Source organism: Rhinopithecus roxellana, chromosome 11, assembly GCF_007565055.1.
Source record: "Rhinopithecus roxellana isolate Shanxi Qingling chromosome 11, ASM756505v1, whole genome shotgun sequence".
NCBI lineage: Eukaryota > Metazoa > Chordata > Mammalia > Primates > Cercopithecidae > Rhinopithecus > Rhinopithecus roxellana.
The window spans coordinates 128,607,541-128,632,404 of NC_044559.1; the positions used below are offsets into that span (position 1 = coordinate 128,607,541).

At 40.5% G+C, this 24,864-nt stretch overlaps 1 protein-coding gene across 3 annotated transcripts in view; it reads left to right on the forward strand.

Annotated features, from left to right (window-relative positions):
• The window catches only part of KCNMA1 (potassium calcium-activated channel subfamily M alpha 1), a 304,426-nt gene that overhangs the window by 111,708 nt on the left and 167,854 nt on the right, over nucleotides 1-24,864 (forward strand). For all 3 annotated transcript variants that reach the window (XM_030941176.1, XM_030941175.1, XM_030941177.1), the window contains exon 11: nucleotides 2,131-2,286. In XM_030941176.1, coding sequence (XP_030797036.1) covers nucleotides 2,131-2,286 — 156 coding nt within the window. The remainder of the gene's footprint in view (nucleotides 1-2,130; nucleotides 2,287-24,864) is intronic.

The window sequence follows — 24,864 nt, forward strand, 5'->3', positions numbered from 1 at the left end:
AATTTCTGCTCATTCTTCTCAGGTTCTCAGATGATGTTACTGCAAATCAGTATTTCTCAAGTTATACCCATATGTTCTCTACAATGCCCAGGAAGTAAAAGGGAAAGTGGCCATCTGAAGCCAGTGGAGAGTAGAGAAAGGAAGGGATAAAGGGTAGGGCTAGTTGTTGGAATTGAGTCTGCAGTGTGGGGAAGGTCCTTTGATAGCTTGACAGCAATTACCATTTGCTGTGTCCCCTCTATGAGACGATTTTAACCATGCTCTCATCAGGGAGGGCACAGTCATCTCTCCCTGGAATAACCACTTTTGGCTTGGGATGCACAAGATTGTCACAGAAGTGGATTTTGCCAGAAGGAATTTCACAAGAGTGGTATTTTTGAAAGCAGAGTGTGGAACCCTTGGACTTACTTTTTGTTTTCACAATGAAATCTTCCATCTTTCTAGTTCAACTATTGTATATTGTTCTGAAAGTGAAGGGAAGACTCCCTTGGTGCTCCTTGTGTTTGCTGAGATGTGCAGAGAAATAACAGCTCCAACCATAGAATCTTGGCATTAGCAGAGACTTAGAAGGGCTGTCTGATTCAACCTCCTATTGCAGCGCAAACGTTCTTTCCATAGTAACTTGGAGAAACACTTACTGAGTCTTAGGGACGAAGACCTTTCATTTTTTAAGGTAACCTTCTCTGTTTGGTAGATAAATTACATTCTTAGGAAGTTCATTTATAAAACAAGACAAAAATCTGCTTTCTTGGAATATATACCAGTCAGTCTTAATTCTGGCTTCTAGAACAAAGCAGTACAAACCTAATCTTGGACACAGCAGCACCTGAAGTATTCAGATGTGATCATCCTGTCTCTGTGAGGACAAGAGCCTTCTTCAGGCCAAATATTACTGGCTCTCTTAACTGTTCCTCAAAAGATCTTTTCCAGACGCTACCTCCTCTTGTCTTTGTCACTTTTCTCTGGAAGTTATTCAGTTGATCATTTTCCCTCTTTAAATCTGACTGAAAACTGGATCAAGTACTCTGGAACTAGTCTGACCAGTTCGCAGCAGAATGAAATGTTCATTTCCCTTGATCTGGAGAGCATTTCTGAAAAGTAGACGCTGGTTTTCTCTGTAATGTCACATGGCTGGCCTAAAATTGGAGGTTTTAGTTACCCACACACTTACATTTAGCTTTGTGTGTTTTGTTTTCTTTTATTTCTCTCCTGCCTGCTGCCAAGCTAGGTCTTCTCATTTTGAATTTATATAGTTGATTTTTTTTAACCTAAATGCTGTACTGGACATGAAAGCCTTGTAAATCTTTTTAGTTTGGTCTTTTGCCGATTTTTCCAACTCTGGAGAACCTTACTTTGATTCTTTCATCCAATGTCTATGACTCTCTGCTTCATGCCACTTAAAAATAACTGGATGAGCATGCCTCTGGATCCTTGTCTCAGGGCCTGACATAAGGGTTGAATAGGACCAGTCCATTTGCAAGAGATTGGAAACGTCGACATTGTGATTCACCTGATGTTTTAGGCCAGTGGTTCTCAAAGTGTGGCCCCTAGATCAACAGCATCAGCGCCACCTCCAACTTGTGAGAAATGCCAAGTTCTCTAGCCTTACCCCAGATCTACTGAATCAGAAATGCCGGCGGTGGGAGCGGGGGGTCAGCAATCTGTGTTTTCACAAACTGTGCAGGTGATTCTGATGCCCGCTCCTGATGCCTGGGAGTCACTGATCTGGAGTATTGGAAAGGCAGGTAAAAAAGAAACTGAAAATATACAGGCATTTGGCACTCTTACAGTCTATTTGAGGACTCAACCTAACCATTTAGCTAGACATCCTAGTAATAGTAACCCCGGCTGATGTGTCTGTCACAAGAGGAAATTCCCTCTGGGCTCTATTTGGCTAAATGGCAAACCCAGGGGAGGACTTGATAGGTGCAGAAGCAACAGTTCAGAGAGACTGAAGTGTGATGAGCAGAAGAGTTGCATAAAACAGCAAACATCAGACCCCAGCAAGGGAAAAGAAGGGCAAGACTGGATGGCCCTGAGTGGTCGGGCAATACTGCATTTCCCAGAAGAAATGTTGAACAATCGAACATTTAACAGAGCGAGGTCTCATACCTGCTTTTCTTTCCCCAGGCCCATCTGCTAAACATCCCGAGCTGGAATTGGAAAGAAGGTGATGACGCAATCTGCCTCGCAGAGCTGAAGTTGGGCTTCATAGCCCAGAGCTGCCTGGCTCAAGGCCTCTCCACCATGCTTGCCAACCTCTTCTCCATGAGGTCATTCATAAAGGTAATGTCTCGTCTTATTAGAGCACATTAGCTCAGGATTCCATTTGTCGTGGGGTTGAGTAGAGAGCACAGCTTAAACTCAAAACAGATCGACGGGCTCTAACCACTTGGGTTAAGGAGAAATTCCTTGTTATGGATTTGGGCATGAAGCCAACTTCTTTCAAAATTATGTTTTTATTTTTATTTGGCACATCCACGGACATTAAATGATTGTTCAAAGCACAATCCCCTCTTTTTTTAGATAAACCACATGTTTATCTATCAACAAAGCCTCCGCTGTTAAAACAAAAATATGATTTATATACATTCCATATGGCAAAAGAGCGCCTAAAGAAAAGCATTATCATTCTGCTCTTTTATATCAAGTGGCTGGTGGACCTCTCACTGTGTGGATAAATGCAGACCATGTGTTTGTGCTGAAGCCCAAACCCCAACAACATAATTCATTTATTTATTTCTGCACAATCAAGGAGGCCAGCAGGACTGACATGCCGCGGTTGTTTGAATGGAGAGCGAAACAATGTACTGAGTCCTCGGCAGCAGTGCCCTTTGCACGGAGAGAGAGGCAGTCTGGATGTGTTCACGTCCTTGTCGGAGCTGGCTGGGCAGCCACTCCAAAGTCCCCAAGGTGGCCATACCTGCTGCACCAGTGCAGGCAAAGAGAAAAAAAACCAACTCTGTCCTCCCAGGGTGGGCCAGGTTAGGATTGTGATTCCAGGGCCTTGCACTGAGCATCCAGCCCCTACAAAAGAGGCTTCTGGAGCCTGGGATAACAGTCACTCCAGTCCTCATCCTTAGACTGTTCTTAGATTAGGCAGTCAAGGTGACAAACCAGGGTGTAAGACAGGTCTAGCTTGGGCCTTTCTGATATGGCATGGGAGGCAGTTAGCTATGGATCTGGGCTAATATCCTTCCTCTTATTATGTAAGGAGCAGAATTAATAGCTGGCAAGGTGGAAAATTACATCCTTAGGAAGTCCATGAGTCAGCACGAGGTCCGTAAAGGAGGCCAGAAGCTCTTCAATCAAAGGTGTGAGACCTCCTGCCTTTTGCTGTCATGTGGATGCCTAATCCACTGCCATGTTCCTTGATGGTGTTGAGGAAATGGCCTAGGTTGCAATAAGAGGGATGGGTGGGAAGCATGAGGACACAGATGTGTTAGTGCTCACCACGGGCACCTGTGAGTGATAGTATTTAGAGCAGGAGTTTACCTAGGTCCTTACCTGCCAAATCAGCATTATGTAGCCAACTGATAGTTAGCATTGCTCTACATAAAAGAATGAATTGCTTTGGAGCTCCTTCAATCACTTTAGCAACACTAATAGCAAGGGATACCTTGATTTAAAAAATCCTTCTATGCTCATTATGTAGCCAAAGGTCTCAGCTCAACAGAACTCCGAGCTCAGATCCAGCTTACAAATAAAGACATTGCATTCCTTTAAGTGTCTTCTTTAATCCAGGCTGCTCTTGTCCTGCATGGGTGGAACTGAATGGAGGTGGCAGGGAGGTCTGTATAGCTGTGTTTAGAGACAAGACCCTGAAGTCAGATGTAGCCATGTGTCTCCCAGGGATCTTATTTTCAACGTGAGAAGCCCAGACTCAGGATAGAGGACTGTCACCAAGAGAACTTCTCTGGCTCTTTCAATCAAACTCTGGTGGTTTTCTTCCAGGGCATGGCCCATGGGACCAAGCATGTGGTGTGTGGAGCTGTGCTCTGCTTCCTCATGTTGATGTAACATGGGCCTTGGCAGGGCCCCACCACAGATGGGGCCCCTTGACATGCGTATGTTTTGATTTTGTGGTGCCTGCATGGTAACTAGAACTGTCTGTCAAGGAAATTAATAAAATGGATGTGATGCTGATTCTTCAGTGCTATTAGCAGCAGGAAAAACTGCCCAACTTTCCTCTGGACCCTGATGGGCCTCACCTCTAAAGCCAAGGACGTCCCCTCCAGCTCAACTAATCCCATTGCCAAGTTCCTATTTAGGAAGAGTTTGTGGGAAAGGTTGGGCCTGGCCCTGGTGTAACTGAAAACACATTTTCTTCCAGGGGTTATGTTACCACATTATTTCTGTATAGGACCAACTCCTGCCTGTTTGGAAGTAGCTCTCTGAATATGGCCTTTTGACACTGAGATGGTCTTTGTGTTGGAATTTGCTAAGGTACATGACCTGGAAATCACAAGACTTCCCTTCATATATTTTTCTCACTTAAAATAGAAACGCCTTATTCACGTGCTCCCCATTCTACATTGCTATCTTTGTGTACTTACCTCCAAATCCCAGATCTTTGTCTCCTTTGGGTCATGGTGAACACCATAATGGTACTCTCCTTGGCATGTTTTATGCATTATCTCCCATTCCAGGGATCACAAAGGCCTCACTTATTTTTGTTGGGATAGAAAAGTAAACCTACAAATGGATTATTGTTTACAGAAATTGCTTTCTTCTCCAATGACCTCCGTATCCTATGACGGAGAATTCGTCAATATTTCCATGGGGACAAGCAGGCCTATTAGGATGGACAGGGAAGGGATGAGGCTTTGGCAGCACTTGATCCTTTGGGAACACTTAGCATTTCTGGAAGCCAAAGGTAAAGTGTTAGCTCACCCTGTCCCTTGCCCTAGGCCAGTCGTGTCTGTTTTTTGGTGCTGCAGAACCCCTGCTAAAATAAGAGAAACAAGACTATAACAGCAAAGATGTAGCACAGGCAGAAGCACAGTGACTATCCACTGGGCTTTTTAATTTAATATTTTTTTTTGTAGAGATGGGTCTCCCTGTGTTGTCCAGGTTGGTCTCAAACTCCTGGGTTCAAGCAATCCCCTGCCTCAGCCTCCCAAAGTGCTGGGATTATATAGGCATGAGCCACTTCCACTGGGTTTTTTATCATGCATGAGACCAAAATGCCAAGACTGAAAGTGGGGGTGATATGTTTAATAAGAGGAAGAGGGACTACTGGCCAGGCGTGTTGGTTCATGCCTGTAATCTCAGCACTTTGGGAGGCTGAGGCAGGTGGATCACCTGAGGTCAGGAGTTCAAGACCAGCCTGGCCAACATGGTGAAACCCCTTCTTTGCTAAAAATACAAAAATTAGCTGGGCATGGTGGAGCATGCCTGTAGTCCCAGCTACTCGGGAGGCTGAGGCGGGAGAATGGCGTAAACCCGGGAGGCGGAGCTTGCAGTGAGCTGAGATCCGGCCACTGCACTCCAGCCCGGGCGACAGAGCGAGACTCCGTCTCCAAAAAAAAAAAAAAGAAAAGAAAAGAAAAAGAAAGAGGGACTACTGGTATAGAGGAATTACAAAAGAGGCCCAGCCTGGAGGTACCAAGAAATATGGGGCAATGCTTCTTTATCTCCCCATCAATGTCACACTCAAAGATACCTACCCTAGCATTGTCATTGTCCCTGAAAACCTCACTCCTGTGCGGATATATCTCTGAATTGATCTAAAGTTTTTAGGAATCTTTTTATATTTTCACCCTATATCTTTGGGAGTAATGAATTTCTTAAGTTTGCTAACCACTGTTAAAAAAATTTTTTCTGGCCCTTTGTCCTCAATTTACTCCACTTAAACTTCAAGGCATGCCCTCTACAGCTTCTGGTGTACTAGGATTTAACAAATCTATGCCAATTTTATATCTAATACATTTAGGAAAGAGATTCAAGCTGGCAATCCAGGGGTCCTCCAGCTCAGCGGCTGCTGTTAAGGACAGGTTAAGAATTTTGTGCAGTAGGATCTTGTTTGAACCCCTGAGTTCCTTTAAGGAGTTCACACGAACGTCCTGATGCCTGTGAATTATCTGCATTGACATTATCAGCCAGCCCTGGAACATCCTGTTCATTTGCCACTGTCTGATCTCTTACTCCTAGCCTGTCAGGAATCTCCCTGCTGTCTTCTGTAAAGACCCAGGCAATGAACTTACTTAACCTATCTGCCATTGCCTCAGCACTGAATAAGTGGTCACACTTACTCTCTACTTGGCTTCCTCACTTGGATGTAATTTAAGATCCACTGATTTGTTTTTGCTTTTGTTTTTGAGTCTTACTATGCATACTTAGCTTCTCTTTAGCGTATGAGGTTTCAAGTTGGGGCTTGGCCTGCCATCTTTATGAACTGTGCTATTATTTTTACTAGGATTAGCTGTCTTTGCACATGACAAATTGTGTGTCTGTATGTGTGTGAGTGTGTGTGTGTTTAGAGGGTGATTAACTCTTAAAATTGTTTTTCCATCTACATTGAGACTTCCAATTTAGCACATTTAAATTATTCTCAGAATTGCCAACTATTTTAACTCTGTTAATCTATCATTTTACACACACACACACACACAGACACACACACACACACACACACAACCTAGAGCACGGTATGCTCTCCATGATTATTTCTTTGTTGAATAAATCAGTTTTGAGAATGAAGATAATATGTTATGCATTTCTTGTGTTGTTTTTTTTTCCCCTATGCCACAAGATTTGGAATTTGCAGGTGAAATGTTACTTAATATTGGTAACAACACATGCTCCTCTATCATGTTTTCTGGTTTTGAATGAGAAAGCGCTAGAGAAATCAGATGCATGCTATTCAGATTGTATCTTGGCTGAAGTGGATATGGCTGGACACACAAAGTTTTTGTCCTAGCACTAACCATAGCCAAGGGAATCATTTAAATATTTTTAGTCTGGGTTATATTTATGTGTATATGTGCGCTGGTACATATGTATGTATAGAATTAGTCTGGTTTAGGAGCTAAAAATGTAAATCAAGGACTTTTAATAATAGCTGAAAAATGTTGATTCCCATGTGCTAAATCCCGTATTAAGTGCTTTAGCTGCAATATGACGTTTAATTCTCACAATGACCCTACCCAAACTTGTCACTATTATTATCCTTTTACAGTGGCAGGCACTATAGGTTAAAAGAAGTTCAACAACCTGCATGAGGACGTATAGTTTGGAATTGACAAACTTAGGTGTTCAACCCCAAGCAAACTGGTTCCAGGTTTACCCTTGAGTATACTGAAAGGAAATGTGAGAAACAGTAAGAGAAAATTTTAGCTAGTGCCATTATCTTAGCACAAATCTTAGCTTTCTATAGTTCATTGTATGTGAACTATTGATGCAATAGAAATGCCCTGTGCACCTACCATATTCCAGACAGTGCTCTAATCCCATCAGCATCCTTATAGCTAGGAGGCTCTGGTATGCTTCAGAAAGCTTCTGTTCCGACTTGGATGTGCGGGCATATGTTTGCATAGCTCCATTCTGTGCATCTTCTTTACCTTTCTCTCTGCCCAGCTCTGCAAAGGCAGAGGCCACTGCATCATAATAGGTACCCTAGGCTGGGCTGAGTCAGGGTGAGGAATGAACTAGGCTCCCAAGAAGGGATTGGCATTACGCACTGCTGTATTGAGGAGGTGAAACTAATTGGAGTCTAAACTAAGTGGATCTGAAGGGCTGGGGATGACTTAGGTAGGTGCTTCTGGGAGAAAGTAAGTATATTAGGGTTCCCTACAGAAACAGCAACTGTGTGTGTGTGTGTGTGTGTGTGTATGTGTACACATGCATGCGCTCGCATACACATGTGTGAGAGAAAGAGAGAGATGTTGATTATAAGGAATTGGCCCACATGGTTATGGTGGCTGGGAAATCCCAAACTCTATAAACTGGAGACCCAGGAAAGAAGATGGTGTAGTCTCTGTCTGAGTCTGAAAATCTGAGAACCAGTAAAGTCAATGGTATAAGTTTCAGTCTAGATCTGAAGGCAGGAGGAGACTGATGTCCCAGCTTAAGACTGACCATCAGGCAGAGGGAGCAAATTCTCCCTTACTCCTCCTTTTTATTCTATTCAGGCCTTCAGTGGGTTAGATACCCACATAGGGTGGGTTGAGGGTGGGGGGTGCCAGTTTGCTTTACTCAGTCCACAAATTCAAATGTTAATCTCATGCAGAAACACCCTCCACCCTCACAGACACACCCAGAATAATGTTCAACCAAATATCTAGGTACATCGTGACCTAGTCAAATTAACATTAATCATCACAGCAAGTAATTCTTATTGTCTAGTGGGTGTAAGCTCTGCTAACCAGGTTGAAGGAGGCATACCAGAAGCAGAACTCAACCTTGCGTGACAGGGTTGGACTTGACAAGATCTCTGAAATGGGGCCAGGATTGCAACTGATAAGGATGGGATTGAGGTGACTCTCTACTTGGGAAAGAACAACTGGTGGTACCAGAGTAGAGAGTTTGTCTTGCAAAGTAAACCCACATGGTAGAAATTAGATAGGAAGATGCAAGATGTTGCTTACTCCATTACCCATGGACAATGTCACCCTAACCACAGATGGCACTGTGACAGCAGACTTCTGCACATATTCCTCACCAGTGAAGAGTAGCTCCCAATACAATTATACTCACTTCCTTGGTAATCTCAATTATTCTCATTGCTTTTAGATACATAGATGACTTCCATATTTGTATTTCCATAAAGAACCTCTCCCCTGAACCCGGCATCACCGATTCGACTGCTGCTCAACATCTATATTTGAATACCCCATCTCCTCTCAGACTTACCAGATCCACAATCAAATTCCTTTTCTTTGTCCACAAACCTGTTCTTCGCTCATTTTACTATTGGCAATGCCATCCTTCCCATGGCTGAAACTAAAAATTCTGGAGTCACCCTTGACTAATTTTTAAAAATTTATTTATTTGCCCTCAAACACCACATTCAATACAGCAGGAAATCCTCTTGGTTCAAGTTTCAAAATATTCCCAGAATTGGAGCACTTCTCATCACTTTACTACTAGCTCCAAACCACCATCATGTCTCTCCTAGAATATTACACCAGCCTCCTAACTGGTCTGTCTGATCTGCCCTTACCACCCCACCTCCAATCTATCTTCAACAAAGCATCAAGAACAACCTTCTCAAGCATGAGTCAGATCCTGTCACTCTTCTGCCTAAGTCTCTCCATGGGGTCCTATCTCATCTGAATAAAGTCCTTACAATGGCCTGCAGGTCCTAAGCAGTCAGGTCCCTGGGACTAAGTGGCCTAAGTCCTAAGTGTTCTCCGGCTTCTCATGTTAGCCACACTCCCTTGAGCTGGTCTGGGGATTTTTACTTGTTTTTCCCTCTGGCTGGATATTCCTCCCCTGAGCAACTGCTTGGTTCCCCTCTGTCCAAATCTTCTTGTCTTTGCTTAATATTAATTTCTCAGTTGAGTCTTTCATCTAAGACATTAGAACTGCATTTTTAAAAGGGATTAAAATTGAATTTTTAATTGAAGTATAATAAAAGTGTACATATAATAAATGTACAACCTGTTAAATACTTATACCCTCAGTGCTCATGTAACACGGACCTAGATTAGAAACAGTACATTATAAATATCCCAGAACCCTCTGTTTTTTTTTTTTTTTAAATAAGTCTAGTGATACTACATGATGGGGTCTATTTCTGGATTCTCTTGGGAGAATTGACACCACCACAATACTGAGTTATCCAATCTATGAATATGGTGTATCTCTTATAGAGGGATACTTTATGATTCAACAACTTCCCTGGCAAATACAGGAAAATCAAGAAGAAAGTAACCAAGCTCATACAAGTTCTCTGGGGCTTGTGAGGGTCTCTAGAGAGAGTAGATGTCCTACTTCATATTCTCTAGGAAGTATATAGCTATTCTTCTCAGCTTCATGGGTGGATAAAGTTTCCATGTGGAAAAAAACAGAATTGTATTTTAGGAATTTGCACCCCCTCCCCCTCCACACGCCATATATCCACATCCTTGTTTACTCCCTTGTCTTTGTTTTTTCCTGTGGCACTGTTTGGTGTTTATTGCCTCTTTTCCCTGGGACAATGTGAGCACTGTGAAAATGGGGCTACTTGCTGAATCCTCAGTGCCTAGAACAGCACCTGACTCATAATAGGTACTCAATACATGTTTGTGGAATAAATGAACGCATCAGTTGGCCTCAGCCTAGCCTGGCCAGCCTGTATTACAGACAGCCGGGTGGGACCAGGACCAGCAGGGACTTGTAATTTGGTGTGATTTTGGTGTGGAAAACTTCTTTCTTTGCTACTGTATGTGATTCCCTTGCCAAATTAAAGAGCTTGGATTCAACGTAGAAACGTGAAAAGCAAAGCTCCATAATCCTTGGCGAGGATTGTGCGGAGGCTGGTTAGATTTGGTTATAAACCACTTCGACTGCCAGAAAATCCAGTCAGTGTGTTGTTTAAGTTCACAAATCAAAATAAACACCCATGGATTGAAACAAATTTGCTAAACCCTAGTATCCCGTTTGGGTCAACGTCATTGTGTACCCATTTTTCACCCTACTTAGATCCCATTAGATCAGAGGCTTCCATGTGGGAGGATGCTGGCTCCCACAATGCCACTCATTCTGACCAAGCCCACTAACACCCACCTGAAAGTAGAGTAATTTCTGTGAAAACCATTTCCAATAAAGAGAGAAGTAATCCATGAGCTATTAACAGGGATTCATTTCCCCTATGGCCCTGGTAATTTCTAGAACATTGAATTAAAGAGTTCTCAGACCTTTACAAATTCTCAAGGCAAACATTATTAGCAAAAAGAAGCCCATACAGCATGTTAGAAGATTGCCAGAAAATGTCAATGGAACTTCTGAATAAAATAAAAAAAGTTGAAACTCCTTTCCCCATCTTCTCCCCTTCTCCCGCCTTCCCCCTAACATGATTAGAAAGTCATTTCATGTGTCTTATATGTTTGGTGAATCAAAGGCAAACGTACATGATTGATGGTGACAGGGAACACATTTAACTCATTATTCTTTACTTTGCAGCAAAATGATTTGTGTAAACTGTCTGCCTAGCATTAAAGGTAAAGCAAACTTAGAAACCCCAAAATGTTATATTTTCATCTAATATTTTCCTTTTGGTTTTATAGCTGTAATCACATATGGATTCTTTTATTTGGGTCTTGGCATGGACTGAACAAAGAGAAAGGCAGCACAGAAAGATTACATAACATACACGCAGAGCCCGGTGCCCAGCGAGGATGGAGCCCGAGAAGTAGCAATGGTCAGGACTTAATGCGAAAATCCAGTAGAAGCTGACACTCACCCTGGCCCTTCTCAGCTGGCAGGATATTGTCACTGATGTGAAATAAGGGCCATCGTCTTGAACAACCCTCTGGCCAAGCATCAGTCTGAGCTCTTTCAGAGATAATTGGCGTTTAATTAATTGCATGCATTCCTGAGCCCACCTGGGCATCCACAGGCTGGGTCTACTCTACCTCCACTCTTTCAACTTTTTCACTTTGGTTTTTTGAGTGTCACCTACTGTTAGTGATTGTTACATGAAAATTGCAAAATCCTATGTAAGCCATAAGGAATAAAATCTCAGATTTCCTTAAGTCTATTGGTTATCGTTGTCCTAAGGTGATACTAAGTGTGAATCTATGTCCAGAACAATGATGAAGAATTTGGAACCCTGAGGCAACTATTCTACACATCTAGGGGGTGCAAAACAAGGAACCACCATCAATTTGATGCAGTGGGTGTTCTGTTAAGAGCTTTGGAATTATAGTAGTACTTTATGTTTGCACAGCACTTTTTGGTTTACATGATATACTTTTTTTCTTTTTTTGAGATGGAGATTTCGCTCTCTCACCCAGGCTGGAGTGCGGTGGTGTAGTCTCGGCTCACTGCAGCCTCCGCCCACCTCTCCCCCTGCAATGCAGCCCCTGCAGACCCCAGGTTCAAGTGATTCTCCTTCCTCAGCCCCTCAAGTAGTTGGGACTATAGGCACAAGTCCCCACGCCCAGCTAATTTTTGTATTTTTAGTAGAGACGGGGTTTTACCATGTTGCCCAGGCTGGTCTCAAACTCCTGACCTCAAGTGATATGCCCGCCTCAGCCTCCCAAAGTGCTGGGATTACAGGCATGAGCCACTGTGCCTGGCTGAGATACACATTTTCACTTAAATTCTTTATTTGACCAGATACACAAGGATTTTGTTGAATATCATATGGAAAACATGCCAAATGCAAAGAACCTAATGTCTCTGACCTTTCTTCAGCTGTAGAATAGTAAGCCACAGGACCCATTACCATAGCTCTTTGGGAAGAGGAAATCAGAAGATGACTTCTGGTTGCACGGCTGGTTGGGGAGTGGTAGAGCTAGGGCCAGAACTCTACAACATCATTGGCTTCTCAGCTCAGCGCTTTCCCCACTGTTACACACTGCTTCTCCAAGAGAAATGTCTTGCATGTAAACGCTGCTTTGTTTTATATTCAAATCAATAGCTTCTAAGAATAGAAATAACTTTGCAACATTCGTAAAATGAGCTTATCCTAGGTTTCCCCTCAACCATGAAAAACTATAAAAATTAAGCTATTTTCCAAGGTAGGATATACATATGTCTGCCCCATTCCCTTAGTGGTGGCTTAGTCTGGAAAAGACCCAGGCAAGTGCTGTCTTGCTTAGACCATAATGCCTTGTAGTGGGAGGATGTATTGCTCAAGTGAAGGGACGTAACTGAATACGGAAGGGAGATGATGACTGATTTGTTGAGGGAGATGTAAGAAAGCTATAAAGTTTAGTCTCAACCATTTGAAAGAAGGAAGCAGTAGGTTAGAGTGCAGTATGATAGACTTCCCATGTGTGAAATGTGTCTGTAAAGCGGTAGTGAGATCCGGACGGGTTAGGTAGTGCTAATAAAAGGAGGAAAGAAAAATATCTGGAGAAAAAAATATAGTTAAGCCTAATATTTACAGACGCCTTCTGATCATAACCAAAATATTCAAGTAACTCAAGCAATTCGAGTGGAGGTGTTGGGGCTTTGGATTGATGTCCTCAAGGTTATTAGCAGAGTAATCCATTTGCATTATGGGAAAATGCTGAAGTACATGGTCCCAATAAGATTCAGAAATGATTATAGTTTTCCAGACATCTCTTTCATTTTATTTTTTAAAGTAACCTACAGTAAAGTTGATTTTGTGTATGTGTAGTCATGCAACCACCACCACAATCAGAATACAGGATAGTTTCCATACCCCCAAATTCCCTCATGCTGTCATGTTGTAGAGTCACACCCTCCTGTCACTCCTATGCCCTGGCAACCACTGATCTGTTCTCTGTCATTACAGTTTTGTGTTTTCAAGTCTGTCATGTGAAGGCATCATGGAGCATGTAACGTTTTGAGACTGGCTTTTTTCATTTAGCATAGTTCCCATGACATCCATCCAGGTTGTTGCATGTATCAGTGTTTAGTCCTTTCTGTTGCTGAATAGTATGGCAACTTATATGGAGGTACCAGTTTGATTATCCATTCATCCATTGGACACCATTTAGGTTTCCTCCAGTTGGGGCAATCATGAATACAATTGATATAAACATTTACATGGATGGATATAAGTTTTAATTTCTCTAGGGTAAGTATCTCGAATTAGGATTGCTGGATTATAGGGTAAGTTTATATTTAACTTTAAAAGAAACTGCCAAAGTGTTTTCCAGAAGAGCTGTTCCATTTATCATTCCCATCAGCAGGCAATGCAGGAGTTTCTGTAGCTCTGCATCCTTACCATCACTTGGCATTTTCAGTACTTTTTATTTTAAACAGTCTAGTAGGTGGGCAGTGGTATCTCATTGTGGTTTTCACAAGTATTTCCCTACTGATGTTGAACACCTTCCCAGTGGTTATTTGTCATCTGTATATGCTTTTTGGTGAAATGCTGGGTCCACTTTAATGGAGTCGTTTCTTTGTTTGTTTTTGTTTTTTACTGTTTAAGAATTCCTTATATATTTTGGATATCTTGTTGGATATACAATTTGTAAATATTTGCCCCTATCTGTAGCTTCTGTTTTCATTTTCTTAACTTAAACTTTCTTTCCTGGAAATAAGTTTTTAAGTTGAAATATTTGGAGTTTTTCTTAAAAGGTTAAACATTGAGTTACCATATGACTCAGAAATACCACTCCTAGATATCTACCCAAGATAAATGAAACTCTATGTATTTGTTTCCTTTGGCTACTGCAATAAATTACTACAAACCTAGTTGCTGTAAATATCACAAGTTGTTTTCCTTCCTTTTCTGGAGGCCAAAACTTGGAAACTCAGTTTCAGTGGAGTTAGATTCAACATGGTGGTGGGGCTGGTTTCTTCTGGGGGCTCTAGAGGAGAATCTGTGTCCTTGCATTTTCTAGCTTCTGGAGGCTGACCACATTCCTTGGCTCATATCCCTGTCATTGCATCACTCCAACATTGTGCTTCCAATGTCACATCTCCTATTTCTTCTTCTTTAGCCAAACCTCCTTTAAAAAGACAGTAGAGTTTACATTTAGAGCCCACTCAGATAACCTTCCTATCACAAGATCGTTAATCACTTCTGCAAAAATCTACATTCATCCCACATGCAAAATACATTTACCTCATTCCCCCATCTCCAAAAGTCTCAACCCTGTAAAACAATTCAAGTTCAAAATCAGAGCTGAAGATCATCAACTCACATGTCCCAATGTCATCATCTAATCAGTTATGGGTGAGACTTTGGGTGTGATCAATCCTGGGGCAAAATTCTTCTCCATTTTTGGATCTGTGAAACTAGAAAACAAGTACTCTGCACCCCAAATGCAATGGCAGGACAGCCATAGGATAACGGCTATAGACAGCACCATTCCAAAAGGGAGAATATGGAAGGACGAAAGAAGGTACCAGTACCAAACAACTTCAGTTTCGAATACGGCAAACTCCATTGAGTTTGTACGTAGGTCTACGTACAATCTTCTGTTGCTTGAAATGGGCATTACAAACTTTGAATCCTGCAAATGTATTCTCTTTCAAAATTGCTTTGGCTATTCTAGCGTCCTTGTCTTTCCATATATACTTTAAAATCAGCTTGCCTATATCTAAAAAAATTCCTCCTGGTGTTTTGATTGGAATTGTATTAAACCTATAGACCAATTTGGGGGAGCACTGACATTTTTACTATGTCGTATCTTCCAATCCATCAATATGGTCTTTTCATTTATTTAGGTCATCTTTAACTTGTTTTACCCAGTGTTTTATAGTTTTCAGCATCAAGATCCTGTACGTGTTTTTTTTAGATTTATATGTAAGTTTTACATTTTTGGAGCTATTAGAAATGACATCTTAAAATTTGGGTTCCAATTGTTCATTGGTGGTATGTAGAAATATACATTATTTTTCTGTATTGACCTTTTATCAGGCAATCATATTGTACTGGGTAGCACTTCTTGCAGAATATTGAATAGAGGGAGTGGGAGTAGACATCTTTTCTTTGTCACCAGTCTTCAAGGGAAAACATTCATTTCTTTCACCATTAAATATGATATGAGCTATAGATGTTTTGTAGATACCCTTCTTTTGAGGTTGAGGAAGTTCCTTCCAAATTCTATTTTGGTGAGAGTTTTATTTTTTTCAATCATGAATGGATGTTGAATTTTGCTAAATGCTTTTCCTGCATCAATGTATAGGATCATGTAGTTTTTCTTCTTTAAACTGTTAATATGGTAAATTACATTAATTGATTGTACACTATTGAACCAGCCACCATACATTCCTGGGAGAAACCCTAGTTAGTGTGATTATTTTTTATATATAGGTGGATTTGATTTGGTAATACTTTTATGAAGAATTTGTGTGTATATGTTTATGTTTTTTGGTGTATATTAGTTTATAAATTTCTTAGACTGTCTTCGACTTTAGTGTCAGGTAACGTTGGTTTTATAAAATGAGTTGGGAAATCTTTCCCTTCCTTCTATTTTCTGGGAGAATTTGTGTAGAATTGGTGATTTTTTTTTTTCTTTAAATATTTAGTAGTATTTGCCAGTGAAACAATACTAGGTTTAGGCCTAGATTTTTTTTTTTTTTTTTCTGAAAGTTTTAAAATACAGATTCAATGTCTTCAGTGGTTACAGGACTATTCAGATTACATAGTTAATCTTGGGTGAGTTGTAACAGTTCAAAGGTTTTGAAAAATTGGTCTAATGTATCCGAGTTTTTCAATTTATGTGTGTAGAGCTATTCATAGTATCCCATTATTGTCCTTTTAATGTGGGCAGTGATAACCACTTTCATTCTTGATTTTGTAATTTATGTCTTCTCTCTTATTTGTCGCTCTTACTAGATATAAAGTTTGCTGATCTTTGTTAAAGAATCGGCTTTGGTTTTATTATTTCCTGTATTTTTTGTTTGTCTGTTTCCTTTCTGCTTGCTTCAGATTTACTTTGCTCCTCTTCTCTAGTTTCTTCTTAAGATGAAGCTTAGATTTTGGATTTGAGACTCTTCTTTTTTGGTATAAACATTTCATACTATATATTTCTTTCTGGGCCCTGCTTTAGCTGCATTCCACAAATTTTGATATGTTGTGTTTTCATTTTTGTTCAGTTAGCAATATTTTCTAATTTCACATGAAACTTCTTTGATCCATGAATTATTTAGAAGTGTGTTGCCTAATTTCCAAGTATTTGGAGATACTCCTCTTATCTTTCTATTATTGATTTGTAGTCTGATTCCATTATGGTTAAGAACCTACTTGGCATGATTTCAATTCTTTTAAATTTGTTAAGGTGCATTTTATGGCCAAGAATGTAATCTGTCTTGGTGAGTGTTCCAGGTGAGCTTAAAAAGAATGTATATTCTGCTGTTGTTGGGCAGAGTGTTCTATAAATGTCAATTAGTACCAGTCAGCTAATGGAGTTGTTCATTTCTTCTATACCCTTGCTGATTTCCTGTCTACTAGTTCTGCCTCTTACTATGAGAAGGATGTTGAAGTCTCCAATTATAACTGTGGATTTGTCTATTTTAGTTCCGTCAGGTTTTGCTTTGTGTGTGTTTGAAAGTCTGTTAAGTGCATATACTTTAGATTGCTATGTGTTCTTGGTGAATTGACCTTTTTATCATTATATATTATCCCTATATCCTTGTAATTTTCTTTGTTCTGAAGTCTACTTTATCTGATAATAATATAATCACTCAAGCTTCTTTCTTTTTTGATTGGTGTTTTCATGCCAAACAGTATATCTTTTCTCATTCTCTTTTGTTTGAACCAAACCTATTTTTAAAACTTCAGTGATCTTCTTGTAGACGGTTTATAGTTGGGTGATTTTTAAAAAATCGATTCTTTGAATGTCTTTTTCTTGATTGGTTATATTAGATAATTTATCTATAATATTATTATTTATATGTTTGGATTTAGGCCTAATATTTTATTTGCTTTCTGTTTGTTTCCTCTGTTTTAGTTTTGAAAATTAGACTAATTGTTCAAAAACCTTGAACTCTCTTCTTTCTTCTTTTGAATTATTTTGAACATTTTCAGAATTTTATTTTGTCTGTGGTGTTATACTTCTTTATATAGTTTTTAAAAATTGATTGCTCATGGGATTGTAATGTACATAGTTAACTTTTTAAGTCTACTTGGATTCAATGATTTTCCTCTTTAAGTGAAATGTAGACCCCTTCCCAAGCTATAGGTTTCTTTACCCTCCCCATTTTATGTTGTAGTTATATTATATATTATAGCTGTTGTAAACTATATCAATGTTATAATTTTTTGCTTTTTTCTATCTATTTTAAAGAATTCAAAGAAGTATAGTCTCTTATATTATTCTAATATTATTAGTGCTGTTGTTTTCTCTTTCTTTCCTTCATTTTGTTATAATTCCTGTTCTGTTTGTCCAACTTATGTTAGCAGTTCCTTCAGAGACATGCTCTGGCAGCAAACACTGTTTTCTGTCATCTGAAAATATCTTTATTTCACTTTCATTACTTACGGACATTTTGGTGGATATAGAATTTGGGGTTCAACATTTTAAAAGCGTTGTTCTATTTTCTTCTTGCCTACATTGTTTCTGATGAGAAATCCATAGTCATTTGAATTGTTACCTATAAGTAATGAGTCATTTTTCTCCCATTGCTTTCTAGATTTTCTGTTTGTCTTTAGTTTTCTGTTGTTTGATTACAGTGTGTCTAGGCATTATCCTTTTGGGTTTATCCTGTTGGAGTTCATTGAAATTCTTCAACTGCTAGGTTTGTCTCTGGGGGAGTTTGAGAAGTTTTCACTTATTGTTTCCTCAAAAATTTTTTTTTTCTGCACCATATTCTTTCTGCTTTCCTTCTAGGATTCCTATGACGCAGATGCTAAATCTTTTTCTAATGTATCAGAGGATCCTAAGGCTCTGTGTGAAACTTCTCAATACTTTTTTCTCTCTGTTGAAATTGCACAATTTATATTGATCTAGCTTCAAGTTCATTGACTCTTCCCTCCATCATCTTTGCTCTGTTGTTGAGCCCATTCAGTGAGTGTTTCAGTTATTGTATTTTTTTGTTATTGTATTTTTTAATTGTAATATTTCCATTTGATTTTTAAAATTTTAAATTTTAAATTATGCATCCTGTCTTTTACTTCTTTACAAATGTGTTCTTTCTTAGTTATCAGGAAATAGTGGTTGCTTTAAGATTTTTGTCAGATATTCCGACATCTGTGTCATCTAGGCATTGGCATCTGCTGATTGTCTTTTTCCATGCAAGTTGAGATTTTCCTGGATTACTCCTATAGCAAGTAATTTTTTATTGTGTCTTGGGTGTTTTAGTTTTTTTATTATGAAACTCTAATTCTTGCTTAAATTTTATAATAATGTTGATAATTTTATTTTGGAAGGTAATGACCTGCTTTATTTTATTTTGCTTTATTATTATTATTATTATTTTGAGATAGAGTCTCACTCTGTCAACCAAGCTAGAGTGTGATGGCGCAATCTCGGCTCACTGCAACTTCTGCCTTCTGGGTTCAAGCAATTCTCCTGCCTCAGCCTCCCAAGTAGCTGGGATTACAGGTGCACACCACCACGCCTGGCTAATTTTTGTAATTTTAGTAGAAACAGGATTTTGCCATGTTGGCCAGGCTGGTCTTGAACTCTTGGCTTCAGGTGATCCACTCGCCTTGGCTTCCCAAAGTGCTGGGATTACAGACATGAGCCACTGCGCCTGGCCTGACCTGCTTGATTTTAGGCTGCAGGTTCTTACGAAGCTTCTATGGGTTGTGATTTCAGTGTTAGTTGAGTTTTCAAAGCTTTGGCAGTGCTATTTGGATCTGTCCAATATTGCCCTCAGACTGGGTGGTGGTCTATATTGTAGTTTAGTTCTCATAATCTAAATATGCTGTGTAGGGTCAGTTTCATCCATACACAGTTTAGCATGAGCCCCAGAGTTTATAAACAATTTAGTGACTACTTCCCCATGTCCTATTTCTATGTGATCTCTGCAATATTTTCAGGTTCCCTGGGGCCTTCCTTTTTGATCTTTTGATGGAAGGGCTGCTGAGGCTTTAGTTATCCGGCTTTCTGTATACTTTCTGTGATTGTGTTCACATCTGGGGCCAACTGGTGGAAGGACAGAGACAGACAAAAAGCAATAGGGTTTTGTTTTCATTCTCTCAGGACCATAGGTGTTTTGGCCAGAGAGGAAAATTCTCCTATCTCCTTTAATCTTTTTCTGGCTTGCATTGTCACCACTGCTACTGCCACTACTAGATGGCTTGTTGTTGGGGCACAGGAGGAGAGAAAAAGAAAGGAAGGAAGGAAAGAAGGAAGAGAGGAAGAAAAAGAGGAAGGAAGGAAAGAAGGAAGAGAGGAAGAAAAAGAGGAAGGAAGGGAGGGAGGGAGGGAGGGAGGGAGGGAGGGAGGGAGGGAGAAAGAGTGATTTCCTCCATTTTTTCTAAGAGTTACCTCTCATTAGTTAGTTCTACTATGAGGCTACTCCTGGAGGTTTTTTGTCCACATCCTGATGATCCCTTCCAGGTTCTGGCTGCCTTGAGGTCAGGCTAGAGGATACCAGAAGAGAACAATGGTAAATTCACTGCTGATTTGGTGGTATTTCTAATTCGGGTCTTCTTCCTCAATCTACCTTCCATTGTTTATTCTCAGTGTCTTCAAATAGCTGCTCCATGCATTCTGTCCAGGTCTTAGAACAGCATTCAGTGGGAGAGACAGGATGAACTGTGATTACTCCAACTCACCCAGAACCAGAAACTCAGATATCTCTTTAGCCGCCATATTCTATGTTTGCCCTTTACAGCCAGAATGGGGAGAATATTGCCTTTAAGTCAGGGTCATTAGCATCATGGCTTTTTAGCGTATTCAATAATCATTCTCTGTGGGGCAAGTTTCAGGTAGTTAACCTATTATTATTATTTTTTTTTAAATCAGAGCATATGAATACTATAATTCAGCAAACTGCATTACAATGGCATCTGGTGCATCTCCTGGTAGAACAATGTGAAGTGGCCGTTTAAACTTCAAACTCATTTGACTGATTTAGAGAAACTTAGGAGCACCTGTAACATGGCACTGAGATCAATTTAGGCAGCCATCTGCCATCTTGAAAAATGGCATGCAATAAAACGTTTGAACTGAGTATAATATTTATAGTTTTTATCATTAACTGCCACACGTATTTCATGGTAACAAGAGTGATGCAGTCCCAGTGATTAGGGTTTCATGTTCAGAGAAATACAGGGGTCCTGTCTTGATGGCTGTACTCTGTATGCACTGGAGGATGGGAAGTGGATGGAACTAATTGATGTCCATGAGTGAGAGTCATCACTTCCTCTCTTTTTTTCCATACCCTGTAAGTAGATAGGGTACCTCTGCTCACAGAGAAGTAACATATATCTCTGTGCCCACTGATGCTGGTGTGCCGAAGCTCTTTGTTGTCAGTCTGGTTGTGGAAGTCTGTTTATTCCTAGCATACCTATGGCATTGCTTTTTAGGTTGATGGATTCTATCCATTTCTCTTTTTTCTAGACTGGGACAAAATAGGTATAATTTCTTAAGAAGCTTCTGTTGATTTCTTATTTTGGCTAAAATTTGGCAATGAGAAGGACATTTGTATCTGTGGTTGAGTATTTTTTTTCCCTTCTCCTTGAATAGACTAGAGAGGCGAGAACAAGTGAAAGAAGAATATTTGATGCTCCTTCAGAATGGGATTGGGTATCCCAGTCTAACTGGGATTAAATTTGATCACCTGAAGATCTCAGATTGTATTTCCCTGCCATATGTACCCAAGGACCCCTATATTATCCAAAGTTGCTACCACAGCCCTCACTCTTCCTGTTATCCCTGGGTTGTGAAGTGTGAGGGTGGTTGTGTGGCTGTGCAGCAGGCAGGAGGATGGGACAGGGCGAGGATTGTGAGACTCTGATTAGGACATGATTTGCTGTAAGACCTGGGGAAGGTCTTACAGCCTCTCTGAGCTCCCTATTTACCTGCTGTAAAAGATGGAAGAGCTTGTGGCATTTTTGAAAGACTATCCATATATGAAAGCACCTACCCCTCAGCCTATAAATTCTCTTCTTCCACTTAGGAGATGGAGGTAGATACTGTTTGACTTTCTATTTGCGATGAGATTTGAGACTGGGTCAGAAGTGGATCACTGATAGGAGAAGATAGAGGAATAAGCCTGATACAAAACCACCCTCTAAGGTGGCATAAAGGCATCCCTACCTACAGTGCTTACAGTTTTGTGTTGCCAACACTTTTGTAAATGACTGATGTCGGGGAAGGTCCCTGGAGCTCTTTTTGGTGAGATACGGAGTCAGCAGAATTTTCTGACTGAATACATTTTTTAGGGCAGCAGCATTGTTCATCAACCTAAATGACACTGGTTTTCCCAACCCCCTCAGCCTCTCTGGAAATTCACCCTCCACTCCCTAAGGCTAGATGATTTTGTCTGCATGGATAGGTGAGAACTAGGTGCATCTGTCTAGTTTTTCCCAGTCCTCTGCAACAGTGAAGATTTGCTGACTATTCTTTCCCATATGTTAATGAAAACCCATCCAGCAAGTGCAGCTTTGCCCAGGGAGAGCCCTGCAGTGGCGTTGACTGGAAGGAGAACAGCTGTGTGCTGGAATGAGCTACCTCAGTGGATAGAAATGCATTTGACTTGAACTTGCTTATGGGACAAGTGAGCATAGGGACAGGGAGGGGTCTCTTTACCCAAACAGGATCATAGCAAGTCCTCTCCCTCTTCCCATCTTATACCAAATGCAGGGTGATGGCCTGCCTGGCAGTTTTCTGGGGATGCTGAACTACAATGAGTGGTAAAACATTCTAGAAATGCAATGAGAAATAGAGAAGTGTGCTTCCCAGAACTCTTATCAGGAGGCAGAAAGTTTGAGATCACTTTGAATACTTTAATAAGGTATTTGAGGGAATACTTTGATAAGGCTTTTGGGCTAGGAGGGTTGAGTCCCCTTCTCCCAAGTGGCATGTTCAAGTAATGACAGATGTTTTATAACTTGCTTTCTAAAAAGCATGTGTCTACTTGACTACAAAACTTTTCTTTTGCTAAATATGCAAAATATAGCTCAAGATTGAATTACTAGGGTCAGTAGAGACTGAGGATTCTAACCGGGGATCATTCCTCTCTCTATCACCCCACCTAGTGCTCTGCCTCTCCTCCAAATACAAACTGGACAAGTATTTTTAAAAATAATATTTTGAACAAGTTCCTTTTTTTTTTTTTTTTTTTTTTTTTTTTTTAAGCCCACTCATCCTGTGAACTAAGGATATGCCAGGTATCCATTCAAAATCAGTCTTGGAGGCAGGGCTGGAAGTGAGTAGCAAAGCCATTTGATAGGAAGGAGAATGAGAGATATGAATAGTGTGTAGGGAGTACTGACTGAGAGATGTAGGCAAATGTCTAGTGCAGGAACTACCAGGAGCTAATTCATTCTGATTATCAGGGTCCTGCTTGCCCAGGGCTCCATTCAGAAAGCCAGGCTGGGTGATCCTACATCACGTTAATGGTGCTACCCACACATGATCCATTTTCTATTTTGGGAGACCATCATGTCTCCTCCAAATATCAACTTCTCCCTTATCATATCTACCCAGAGTTCACTTGCTGGCCATTAGGAAAGTCCATGGGTGATAGGGAGGACCTCCAGAGAACACTGCTATCTTTTGGGGACAAACTCAGGCTGCTTAATGTTTCTCTTCAATTCAGAGAACCACTGGATGATCACTGATGTTCCAGCCTTTTCTGGCAGCAGCTAAGCAATAGGAAGCACAATAGGAAGCCATGAATCACATCTAATTGGCATAGTTTCTTTGTCTGAACAGTAGAGCTATCTTGCCTATCATCACCATCATCAGCATCATCAGCATCATCACTATCACTCATTACTTATAATGACAGCTGACATTTATAGACTGTCTACAAGGTACACACTCAATAAATGCCAGCTTTTAGTATGATGAGAACACATGCTCACCTGTGCATAGAAAGTGCTCCACAAATGTTACCTATTTGCCAGGCACCCTGCTAAGCACTTTACATGCACCACCTCATTTCGGCTGCCTTCCTAGGAGGTAGGTACTAGTGTTGCTCTCGTTTTGCAGGTGAAGGGAATTAAGGCTTGGAGAGGTTACGCTCCTTGGCTCAGGAGCACATGATGAGGCTGGGATTTTTTGAAGCCAGAGGCTGCATGAACTTGGGCACTTCCCTATGGTACTCAGTGAGCACTCAGGATCACGGTTTCCTCCTCAAAGGAAAACTGCTAAGCCCAGCTAATTACCTCAGCAATTTATAGGCTGCCAACTTTCAATCTCTGAACCAAATGTCTTTTTGATGAGGCCTAAAATCCACTCTAGAAAACCGCAGAAGGGAATTTCTGAAATCGCTTCTAACTTCCTGTGAAAATATTCCTTAACTGGCAAGAGATTGTCCAGATAACAATGAATACACAATAAAGCTGGTGCTTCTGCCTTTGCTACCTGGCTCACAAATAACCCATTTGGCTTCCCAATCACTCTGATACCTAAAACTAGCAGAATTTATGTGCACGGCTGGAATGGCTCTGTTCAGCCAGAAAGCAAAAGTTTATGACCGAACCCTTTGCTCTGAAATGAAATCTGGTCTCTTTGGCGCGACTTTATTAGGCCATATTGTACAGCGATAGGAGACATAAGTACCCAGAATCTGCTGTCACTAAAATGGGACTGGGTTGGCAAGCATTTTTGTCCTCACACTCAATACTGTGTCCTAAAATGGGAAAGTTGAATAGAAATTAGGGATGCAAATCAGGGCTGTTTTCTGAAACTTTATTTTTAATTGAATTCAATATAGTCATGTCATTGCTTCTGTATCTACACAACCCACATTCCAATGGAGATTAAGCTATTATTGGGGTCACTGCATCAATGGAGAGAGACTAAGTAGGTAAATCTGGACCCCTGAAATATTATTTAGGCTAATTATCACAACAGCCCAAATACTTGGATACACATCTTGTGCTTAATTATCTAAAAGCTTTCTCTGTAACTGGCTCCAATATCTAGCAATGGTTCATGGAAAGCCTTCTTTTTCATCTCTGGTTCAAATCCTTTAGGCTGTAATCTATTCTTCTGAATCTCTGATCCTCAAGGCATCAGGAGAATACTTGCCCCTTATTCTTCAATGTCTTTGAGAACAGCTCCTTGCTTCTCAAAGTGTGGTCTCTCTATGGGAAGCATCAGTATCATCTGTGAGCTTATTAGAAATGCAAACTCATAGACTTGACCCCACCCCAGGACTAACGCA